Raw genomic sequence first — 11,775 nt, 5'->3', positions numbered from 1 at the left:
CTCCAGGTCTGGCACTGGCCCAACTTCATCCTAGAATCTGCTGCCACAAGGCTCTTTGACCACCCCCTACACTTCCGGGTTCAGAGTCTCCTGTTACCTCTGCAACAAAAAAGTCTAAAAGCAGAGAAATCTATACCATGTGTTTTTAAAGTTCAGAAGCCAAAAAATTTGTAGTTTGTGGTGGTGGTGGTTTTAATTAAGCAAACAAGTCCACACAAAACATGTTGGTTACTTTATAACTAAGACTAGGGTAATGGTTGATGGAGAAAAATCTATCAGACTACTGGGAGGGGTTCAGTATGTCTTTGTTCATAAACTCCAGGCTGAAGACAGAAAAATCCTAATCAGTTTATCTGGTTTGCTAGTCTAAATTTATGCAATTATATATATATATATATATATATATATATAATATATAAAAGTCCATTTGCAGTTGCTAATAACGTAGCAAATTTTTTCTCTCCCAACCCTATTTAGGCCATACACCTTGTACATATTTCTTTTAAATACTGGTTTTGTGTTTAAGTTGTTCACCCCCATTTCCAATTAAGGATTATATATATATATATATATATATATATATATATATATATATATATATATATATAAACACACACATACACACAGAGAAATGCAAATAGCTGGACAACTTGCTGAAATACAAAATATTTCCAAACAGTTGAAATAAGGGGAAAAACATGTACTAAAAGAATTAAGTATTCTATTTGAAAATTTTGGAATATTTTGATTTGGGACAAGTGCAATGAATCGTTATTTAAAGCAAATTCTTGTTTGTGCTGAGGATAAGGAACTGAAGCCCAAATCCCTACTCCACAATAGTTCTCTGGTGAGGACAAGGGACTTGGGTTGAGAGTTCATTCCTTAAGTAAGAACCAAGCTTTATTTATTTACAAAAAAAAACAAAAAACAAAAAACCCAAGAAAGAAAAAAAGAAAGAAAAAGAAAAAAGAAAGAAAAAAAAAGTTGGGGCAAGAGGGAAGACAAGTTTTACACAAAAGTACTACAACGGTAACTCCCTTTGGTAAAAAGTGTAATAAATGTCTTGTACATCTGTTCATAGGTACTAAATCTGAAGCCACATAGAACTATGGTACACAAGAAGCTAGAGCAGTTATGCTAGCACATCAAAGCATATTTCTTTTAATAAAAAATCGACAGTATGTACATTATTTACAAAAAGAAAAGAAAAACCAAGTTAAAATTGTGTGTGTGTGTGTGTGTGTGTGTGTGTGTGTGTGTGTGTGTGTGTGTGTGTCAGAGAGTAAAGCTGGTGGATGGCACTAGGGTAGACTAGTAAAGAAGCAGGTACAAAACAGTTCCACGGGAGCTAAAAAGGACGACGGATTTGAACTTGCTGAGGTTGAGAACCAGAGGAGAGAGTAAAGGGTGGGCAGCGAGGGATTCGTCAGGAAAAACCCACAAGATGATCAATCCCAAAGCCAAACTGCAGGTCCCAGAATAAAATCTAACGGGTGATCTAGATGTGCTCGAGTGACCAGGAAAAAAAAAAAAAAAAAAAAAAAAAAATCAAATCCAGTTTTTTTTTCCTTTTGGGGGGAGGGGAGAGGAGCAGTGACCATCAGAGTTACAATCCATCTGAGCGGTGAGTCCTTCCCCAGTCTGTCAGTGCATGCCCATCCAGTCAAGGTGTGAACAGCATCTGGCTCCTTCATCGAAGGTCAGGCCCCAGGAGACTCCAGTCTTAGCTCTGCTGGTGTGTGCAAGCAAGCTGCATGTCTCTGTGCTTGCATGGATTTCCTTCCCCTCCAGAGCAGGGTGATACCCCAAACCCCTTGGGAAAAGTTCCAGCTCCGGCTTTGTAAGGTATCCACGTTCCTTATATGTAGCCCACTTGGTGCCAGGTTGCACCAGCCACACACTGATCAGGTGGCCATGTCCCAGAGAGGCCCAGTGAGGCTTGAAAGGCATCTTCCTTGTTTCTTCAGTGTGTGTGAGTGCAAGTGCTCCCCACACACACCCCCCTCAAGTTATCTGCTCTGGCTTTGCAGTTATGGGGCTTTGAACACTGTGCCATATTTGACACGGTACTTGTTAATGCTCACAAAGTGCAGGGTCTCTGTGTCACAGGTGGTGGTACAGGGCACCAGGCCCTCCAGCCCCTCACCCATGAGCCACTTGCTGGTCTCTGCTGCCATTTCACGGGGCACATGCTCCTTGGTCCATTTATCTACCCAGGCCTGGAACCTCTGATGTAGCCGCTTGCTTACACGCTCATGGGACTGCAAAACAGAACAACGAAAAAAAACCATGAACTAAGACAAACAAAACAAAACAAAACAAAAAACAAAACGAAAAACCTCTTCAAATACAAAGCCTAATTTTTTTCTAAAGTAGCAGAGAAAAAGGTGTGGGGTCAAGCCTTGATACCTCTGGTTAGTGAGGAGTCCCTGTTTAAAGAAGAAAATTGAAAGAGATTAAGAACATGGAGTATATAAAGAGTTGGAATCCATAAAGCCCCTAAAGAAATGCCAACATGGGGTCTGAGCAGAACTAGCTCAGCACTTCTCGCTTTTAGCATTCATCAGGATCAACTAGGGAACCTGATAAAAACACACATTTCCGGGGCGCCTGGGTGGCTCGGTCGGTTGAGCGGCCAACTTCGGCTCAGGTCATGATCTCACGGTCCGTGAGTTCGAGCCCCGCGTCGGGCTCTGTGCTGACAGCTCAGAGCCTGGAGCCTGCTTCCGATTCTGTGTCTCCCTCTCTCTGACCCTCCCCCGTTCATGCTCTGTCTCTCTCCGTCTCAAAAATAAATAAACATTAAAAAAAAAATGTTTTTATAAAAAAAAAAAACCCACAGATTTCCTTGTTTCCATCAATCTGCATTGAAAAAAAAAAAACAACTGAGAGGGCACGTAAACAGGGAAGGGGTAGAGAGGGAAAGCGAGAATCCCAAACAAGCTCTGTGCTGTCAGTGCAGAGCCTGACACAGGGTTCGATCTCACGATCAAGAGTTAGACGCCTGGGATGCCTGGATGGCTCAGTTGGTTAAGCATCTGACTCTTGGTTTCAGCTTAGGTTATGATCTTGCAGTTTCGTGGGTTTGAGCTCCACATTGGGCTCTGTGCTGACAGTTGCAAAGCCTGCTTGGCATTCATTCTCATTCTCATTCTCATTCTCTCTCTCTCTCTCTCTCTCTCTCTCTCTCTCTCTCTCCCCTCCCTCCCTCTCTCTCTCTCCCCCTCTCTGTCCCTCCCCCCACTTGCACTGTCTCTCTCTCAAACTTTTAAAAAGGAGGGGCGCCTGAGTGGCCCAGTCAGTTAAGCGTCCAAATTTGGCTTTGGTTAGGGTGTTATGGTTCACAAGTTTGAGCCCTGCATCGGGCTCTGGGATAGTTCAGAGCCTGAAGCCTGCTTCAGATTCTGTGTGTCCCTCTCTCTCTGTCCCTCCCCCACTTGTGCTCTCTCTCTCAAAAAGAAACAAAGATGCTTAACTGACTGAGCCACCCAGGCGCCCCCCGCCCCCCATTTTGAAACTAGCATCACAGGTGCTTCTAGCATACCCTGAATGAGACCCTATGAGTTGCAGCTGTTAGGTCACCCTGGCAGTGTGACCATCCACTTCTAAGTAAAACAGTGCAAAGGCAAAGGGCTTAAAACCCACTTTCTCTTCACAGTATTACCCCACCCTGCCCAGCAGAGCATGAGGACACAGCAGATCTTCAGGGGAGGTTTATGCTTTCACCTACCCATCTAGTAAATATTTATTGGGGCCTATGTGCAAGGCAGAGTAGGGGATACAAAGATGAATTAGGTGTTACTTAGCTCCCCAAATAATCTGGCATCAAACATACAACACACAGCATCATGAGAGAAGTCCATTAAAACACCCATCTAACATTCTCCTGCTTGAACTGTAGTCCTTTCAAAAAAAAATTTTTTTTTAACATTTATCTTTGAGAGACAGAGAGTGACAGGGCACAAGCAGGGGAGGGGCAGAGAGAGAGAGACACACACAGAATCCGAAGCAGGCTCTAGGCTCTGAGCTGTCAGCACAGCGCCTGACACGGGGGCAAACCCACGAACCATGACATCACGACCTGAGCTGAAGTTGGATGCTTAACCGACTGAGCCACCCAGGCGCCCCTGTAGTCCTTTCAAACATAACCAGTTCAGGGGCGCTTGGGTGGCTCAGTCGGTTAAGCATCAGACTCTTGGTTTCAGCTCAAGTCATGGTCTTGGCGGTTAGTGAGACTGAGCCCCACGTTGGGGTTGACAGCACGGATCCTGCTTGGGATTCTCTCTCTCCCTCTCTCTCTCTCTGCCCCTCCCCTGCTCTTTCAAAATAAATAAATAAACATTAAAAAAAAAAACCAAAAACAGTTCAAAACACAGTGCCTTATATGCCCCCTAACCCACCTCCGTATTAACAGATTGTATCCCTAAACTTCTGATTTACTCAAGCAAAAACAAAAACCAAAAACCACCAGGCAGCATCCCTGATGTTCTCTTTTCTCTTACCTTCTCACATCCGATCATGACCACATCCTGACAATTACATCTCCAAACTGATCTAATTCTTACAATTCCACTGCCACCCTGATAGCCCAGGTCACCATCACATCTCATTTGGACAAGAGCAGTCTTTCAAGCAGTCTCTGCCTTTCCAGCATCATGCCTCAAGTCACCCCACTGTCCTCACAGCAGTTCGAGCCATCTTTGTCAACAATGTCCCAGTGTACCACAAACAAAATCCCAACCATGGTCTATGAGACTAGCAATGATGTCTTCCCCCACCCTTCGACCTCAAACATGCCACTCTCCCTATGGCTCAAGGCACACTGAAGCTTCTAGCTTCTCAAACATGCCGAGTCCTTTCCTCCCTTCCAGCATTGCATTTGCCTGTTTCCTTTGCCTGGAAAGTACCAACCTCTGACTCTTCCCCAGGCTGGATCCTTGTCATTGTTCAGGCCTCAAGCGTTTCCTCTTTAGAGAGGTCTCCCCCAACAAAAACAGGGCCTGTGTGCCAGTTACCCACGATCACTTCACCCAGTTTCTTTCTCTCACAGTGCATATATGCTTTACTCCTTGGTTGTGTCCCAGGGCCTAGCACAATACCCGGTATATAACTGCATCAGGAAGCTTCACAATTGAGACAGCATGTGAAAACGGATAGAATTCAAATAAGCAATACCACTTGAAATATAAATGCTGGGAGTAGCTTCATTTCACTGAGGTGCCACCAGCTGTTATGGGGTGAACTGTGTTCCCTGCAAGTCACTGTGTTAAAGTCTTCACCCCAGTACCTGAGAATGTGACCTGAGAAATAAGGTTGTTGCAGATGTAATTAGTTAGGATAGGTCACACTATAGCAGGGTGAACCCATAGTCCAGTATGACTGGCACCCTTTAAAAAGGGTAAATTGGGTTCGGGGTTCGAGCCCCGCGTCGGGCTCTGTGCTGACAGCTCAGAGCCAGGAGCCTGCTTCAGATTCTGTGTCTCCCTCTCTCTCTGCCCCTTCCCCACTCATGCTGTATCTCTCAAAAATGAATGAACGTTAACAAAAAAAAAATTTTTTAAGGGTAAATTGGAGGCACCAGGGTGGCTCAGTCAGTTGAGTGTCTGACTCGATTTCTGCTCAGGTCACAATCCCAGAGTTGCGGGATCAAGCCCGACGTCCACGCTCAGCATGGAGCCTACTTGGGATTCTCCCACCCCCCCACCCTCGCTGCCCCTCTCCCCAGCTTGCACTCTAAACATAAAAATTTAAATAAGTAAATAAATAAATAAATAAATAGGGTAAATTGGACACAGGCACATAGGAAAAACACCATGTGAAGATGAAGGCAGAGACCTGAAAGCCAGGAAGGCCAAAGACTGCCAGCAAAACACCAGGGGCTAGGAGAGGAGGCAGGGAGCAGATTCTCCTTCACAGCCCTGGTTCAGAGCAACTCTGCCAAACGCTTCAATTTTTGACTTCTAGCCTCCAGAACTGTAGGACAAAAAATTTGTTGTTTAAGGCGCAGTCTGTGGTTCTTTGTTTGGACATTTTTTTTTTTTAAGTTTATTTATTTACTTTTAAGAGAGCAAGCAAGTCAGCAAGTGGGGGTGGGGGGGGTGGGGCAGAGAGAGAAGGAAAGAGAGAATCACAAGCAGGGTCTGTGCTGTCAGCATAGAGTCCAAAGTGGAGCTAGACCTCAGGAACTGTGAGAACATGACTTGAGCCAATTACCAAGAGTTAGACACTTAACTGACTGAGCTACCCAGGTGCCCCCTGACATCTTTAATAGACTAATACACCTGCTTACTCAACAATTCTCAAATCTGCGAGGTGGTTTTCATAAAGGGAGAGAAGCAATCAGAAGCCTCTGGGGTAGGTCTGGGCCTGGCTGGGGAAGGAGGGGTGTGGAGAAATTCAGTTACTCGTTCTTACCTGATGAGCCCGGAGCAAGGCAGTTCTCCGATACATGTAGTCCTCTGACTTGATCACATACACCATCTTGTAGGAATTCAACTTGAATCTACACTCCAGTTTATCCAGGCTATCCACATTCTCCATGGTCTTCTTGCTGTTTCCTTCCTTCCCTTCCTTTTCCTGCTGTTCTCGACCACGCTGACATTTCCGGATCCGCCTCAGATTCCTACAATGCAGAGAAGTCATGCCGGTTGAGAGCTCATCCAGACGCAGATTCCCAGAAGTCCCCTCAGAGGGGTTTTCCTTATCATATATATGTCTTCATAGCACTTACCAGGATTTTACATATAATGCCCAATGGTTTCATTGTAAAAAAAAAAAAAAAAAAAAAAAAAAGTTCAAATGCAGAGATACATAGAATAAAAACTAGGAATCTGTAACCATCTCCTACCCCTGATTTTCCAAATCCCACGTGCCTTGGCAGAGATAGCCACGGATAGCAGTTTTTGATTTAAAAACTTCTAGGTCTCTCTGAATCAGTAACATATGTAATCACTTGCTATAGTTCTGTTTTGGGATTTGTTTTTTAAGACAAAACATGATCATACTATAAATATTATTCTCAACTTTTTACTTAATGTGAAGATATCGTCAATTCATCACACAAAGATTTGTCACATTTTCTTGAACTGCTGCAGAGAACATGCCTTAACCATTCCTTAACAAAAATCAATTAGGGCTCCTCACCTGAACCACAGACCAAAGAAAATTATTTGAATGCCTATTTTTTCAATTCCCCCAAAGAGAGTACTTAATTCCTGCTATTCTACACACATAGTTAAGAAGACAATTCATATCAGTGGATGTCTTGGCAGGTATTTAGTGCTGAATCCTCTCTGCCAGTAAGCAGAAAGACTATCAGCTAGACAATTCTATTGTTTCCAATACTATGCTATGAAAAACTCTGCTTCAGTGACTATCTTTGTATACATGTATTTCTGCAGGACGGCAGTTCTTTGGTCCAAGGACCTCTGCGGGTTCCAAGACACTTTTTAGGAGGTCTAGGAGATCAAAACTATTTTCATAATAATACTATAATGTACTAACACGGAAACATGTATAAAAAAACCTTTTTTTTTCCTAGGGCACGTGGGTGGCTCAGTCATTTAAGTGTCCAACTTTTGATTTTGGCTCGGGTTGTGATCTCACAGGTGTGAGATGGAGCCCCGCTTTGGGCTCCACCCTTGGCATGGACCCTGCTTAAGATTATCCCTCTCCCTCTCTCAAAAAAATGAAACTTTTTTTTTTTTCCCTTGTGTTAACATTTGCACTGGCAGTGCAAAAGGTAATGGTGAATAAAAATGCTGGTGGCACCAAACTGTCTTCAGGAATCTTTGTGTTCTCACTGGCCATGCTCTGGCAGTTGAAAGATTCCCATCCTTTCCATACGCTGTGCAATAAATAAAATGGGAACTACACATAAAGCACCCTAGTGTGCCAAGACACAACGGGATTCTTACAGAAAAGCACTTGAGCACTGCTTGAGTCGCAAATGGATCACTATTTTTACCTGAAAGAACAATGGGCTAGCCAGCCTGGAGTATCTGGTAGCTATTTTCTCAAAAAATGTACAATGAGGTCTGGCACTTCCAAGAAAACAACTGAAAATGTTTGCTGCCAATGAGAAGGTTTAACCTTTCAAGTAAAACTTTAAAATTTGGTAAACTAGCATTGGCCACCACAAGCTGACAGCTTCCTATTACTTACAAATGTGTTTGATGAGGTCAAGGGTGATATTAATAAACATGATGTTTTTATGGGGGGAGGAGGAGATGGTAAAATGAACATGTGTCAACATCTGGTAGGTCTGCATAACTTAGTGAATTAATATTTTCCAAATAACCAACCGCATGAACTTACAAAAAATCATGCATGAAAAAAAGATTCATTCAAAGTACAAGGTAAACCCACAGATTCTGACCTAACTGTATGAAAAACTCATTGATATTTTCACTGATACTGCAACTAACCTTTAAGAAACTACCACTTGGAAGAGTTTTGATGTCATGTCAAAGAATATCCACAATTACCTGAAAGCATATGAAAATACGTTTTTCCAGCTACATTATCTGAGTAAGGCCACATTTTCTTCACATATTTCAACCTAACAACATACTGCAACAGATTGAATATAAAAGCAGAGATGAGAAAGCAGCTGTTTTTTTATTAAATCTGACATGAAACAGATTTGGAAAAATGGAAGGCAATGCCACTATTTGTACTAATTTTTGTTTTAAAATCGCTTTTCATTAAAATATATTTTTTTAATTTTTAAATTTTTTTTTTCAACGTTTATTTATTTTTGGGACAGAGAGAGACAGAGCATGAACGGGGGAAGGGCAGAGAGAGAGGGAGACACAGAATCGGAAACAGGCTCCAGGCTCTGAGCCATCAGCCCAGAGCCCGACGCGGGGCTCGAACTCACGGACCGCGAGATCGTGACCTGGCTGAAGTCGGACGCTTAACCGACTGCGCCACCCAGGCGCCCCTATTTTTTTAATTTTTAAAAATTATTTATTTCTGAGAGAGAACGAATTCTTTATTTCAGCTCGTGCACAAGCTGGGGAGGGGCAGAGAGAGAGAGAGAGAGAGAGAGAGAGAGAGAGAGGGAGGGAGGGAGGGAGGGAGGGAGGGAAGGAGGGAGGGAGGGAGACACAGAATCTGAAGCAGGCTCCAGGTTCTGAGCTGTCAGCACAGAGCCCGACACTGGGCTTAAACCCATAAACTGTGAGATCATGACCTGAGCCTAAGCTGGACATTCAACCGACTGAGCCACCCAGGTGCCCCATCATTAAAATATTATTTACGATAATATATAATGGATTTAATATTTTTCAAATAACATTTTAAATATTTCTGTTCTGATTTTGAACATAAATATTACTAAATATAATCCACATAAACAAAAGATTTTTGGGATATTCCTTTTCTAAGAATATAGGTCTCACTGAAAACCTTAGCTAGAATAGCTGTAAGGCAAATTATTAGAAACCAAAGTTATAGGGTAAAGGTCCCATGCAATTTATCTGCCCTGACCCCAGAATGATTCTATCAATTCATATTCCACCCCCCACCTCACAGTATATGAAAGTGCTTTCCTTCCACATACCCTCTACTATACAGGTTACAAATATTTAAAAAATTTGGCTGACCTGTGAGAAATACATGATATGTTTATTGTACTATTTCATAAACATGGAGACTAAGTCTGTTTTGTTGAAGAGTGGCCTGGCACAGAACAGCTGCTTGAAGTCTGCTGAATGAATCAAGGAATGGAAGAGCCTGGCGGGGCCCTTCTGCTCACACCCTTTTCCATGTTTTATTTAGGACTAAGTCTAATAACACACATCTTCCTGGACTTAGGGGCTACATCCTGATAAGTAGTTGAAAATACTGTATGTCAAAAATGCATTTTATAAGCCTAAACCTACTAAACATCATAATTTGGCCTAGCCCACTTTAAAGTGCTCAGAAACACTTACTTTAGCCTACATTTGGGCAAGATCATCTAACACAAAGCCTATTTTATAATGAAGTGTTACATAACTCATGTAATTTATTGACTACTGTAAAGAAAATGAAAACAGGAGCGCCTGGGTGGCTCAGTTGGTTGAGTGTCCGACTTTGGCTCAGGTCACGGTCTCATGATTCTTGAGTTAGAGCCCCGCACTGGGCTCTCTGCTGTCAGCACAGAGTCTCCTTCACATCCTCTGTCTCCCTCTCTCTCTGCCCCCCCCCCCCCACTCACGTTCTCTCTTTCAAAAATGAACAAACATTAAAAAGAAAGAAAGAAAATGAAAACAAAGTGATTGTATGGGTACAGAAAGATTGTATCAATTCTTGACCCTCCTCCCAGTCATCATGAGGCAGACTGGGGGCTGCAGCCCCTGCCCAGCATCTTGAGAGGGTCGTACCACAGATCACTAGCCTGGGAAAAGACCCAAATTCAAAATTTGAAGTATGGTTTCTATTGAGTGTGTATCGCTTTCACATCATTGTAAAGTCCTATCATTTAAGACAAACTATCATAAGTCGGGGATCGTCTGTATTGGGATAATACATTTCTGGAAATGTAAGATGTGAGATTTCAATTCCAAGCTCTTGGGAAGGAAGAGAGTCACTCTACTACAGCAAAACCTCTTTTCTACTTCTGAAACTCCACTTGCATCCTCAGAAAGAAGACCAACAATATGCTTTGCCCATAAATAGGGAGATTTTTAAAAATTCTGGAGTGAATGCAGCAGGCCTAAGACTTCTATCTTTGAGTTTTTTCCTATCATCATCAGAAGAGAGCTCTACTTTCTTACTATTTTTCAACCTTAATTCTGGTATAGTTAACATACAGGGTTGTATTAGCTGCAGGTGTACTGCAACTAATAGTTCACTGTTAGTGAACTAATCACTAATAGCGCATCACTAACAGTGACTCAACAATTCCATATAACACTCTGCGCATCATGACAAGTGTACTCCTTAATCCCTATCACCTGTTTCACCCAATCCACCCACCCCTCCCCACTCACATAACCATCAGTTTGTTCTCTATATTTGAGAGTTTATTTCTTGGTTTGTCTTTTTTTTTTCCTTTGGTCATTTGTTCCTTAAATTCCACATGAGTGAAATCCTATGGTATCTGTCTTTCTCTGAACGACGTCCTTCACTTAGGGTAATACTTTCTAGCTCCATCCATGTCATTGAAAATGGCAGGATTTCACTCTTTCTTGTGGCTAAATAATAATCTGTTGTACATTTATACCACATCTTTTCTTTATCCACTCATTTATCAATGGGCAATTGGGCTGCTTCCAGATCTTGGTTCTTGTAAATAATGCTGCAATAAACATAGGGCTGCATGTACTCCTTTGATTGTTTTTGCATTCTTTGGGTAAATACCTAGTAGCACAATTACTGGATTGTAAGGTAGTTCTATTTTTAACTTTTAGAGGTACCTTCATACTGTTTTCCATAGTGGCTGCACCAGTTTGCATTCCTACCAACACTGCATGAGGGTTCTTTTTTCTCCACATCCTTGCCAATACCTGTTGTTTCTTGTGTTGTTGATTTTAGCCATTCTGACAGATGTGAGGTGATATGTCATTGTAATTTTAACGTGCACTTCCCTGATGATCAGTGATGTTGAGCATCTTTTCATGTGTCTGTTGGCCTTCTGTATGTCTTCTCTGGAGAAATGTCTATTCATGTCTTCTGTTCATTTTTAACTGGATTATTTGTAGGTTTATTTTAAGTTTATTTATTTTGAGTGAGTGAGTGAGAGAGAGAGAGAGAGAGAGAGAGAGAGAGAGAGAGAGAGAGAGCGCG

The 11,775-nt window shown here is 42.4% G+C and overlaps 1 protein-coding gene across 3 annotated transcripts in view; it reads right to left on the bottom strand.

Moving 5' to 3' along the window:
* Nucleotides 1-701: 701 nt before the first annotated feature.
* The window catches only part of SIN3A (SIN3 transcription regulator family member A), a 74,838-nt gene continuing 63,764 nt past the window's right edge, over nt 702-11,775 (bottom strand). For all 3 annotated transcript variants that reach the window (XM_019832029.3, XM_003986928.6, XM_045059010.1), the window contains 2 exons: nt 6,415-6,622; nt 702-2,261 (listed from right to left, as the gene is read on the bottom strand). In XM_019832029.3, the coding sequence (XP_019687588.1) occupies nt 2,031-2,261; nt 6,415-6,622 (439 nt within the window). In that variant the 3' untranslated portion in view covers nt 702-2,030. The remainder of the gene's footprint in view (nt 2,262-6,414; nt 6,623-11,775) is intronic.

This window comes from Felis catus, chromosome B3 (assembly GCF_018350175.1).
Source record: "Felis catus isolate Fca126 chromosome B3, F.catus_Fca126_mat1.0, whole genome shotgun sequence".
Lineage (NCBI taxonomy): Eukaryota > Metazoa > Chordata > Mammalia > Carnivora > Felidae > Felis > Felis catus.
The sequence above is the reverse complement of the archived record's forward strand: the minus strand, read 5'-3'. Positions and strand labels throughout refer to the sequence as shown.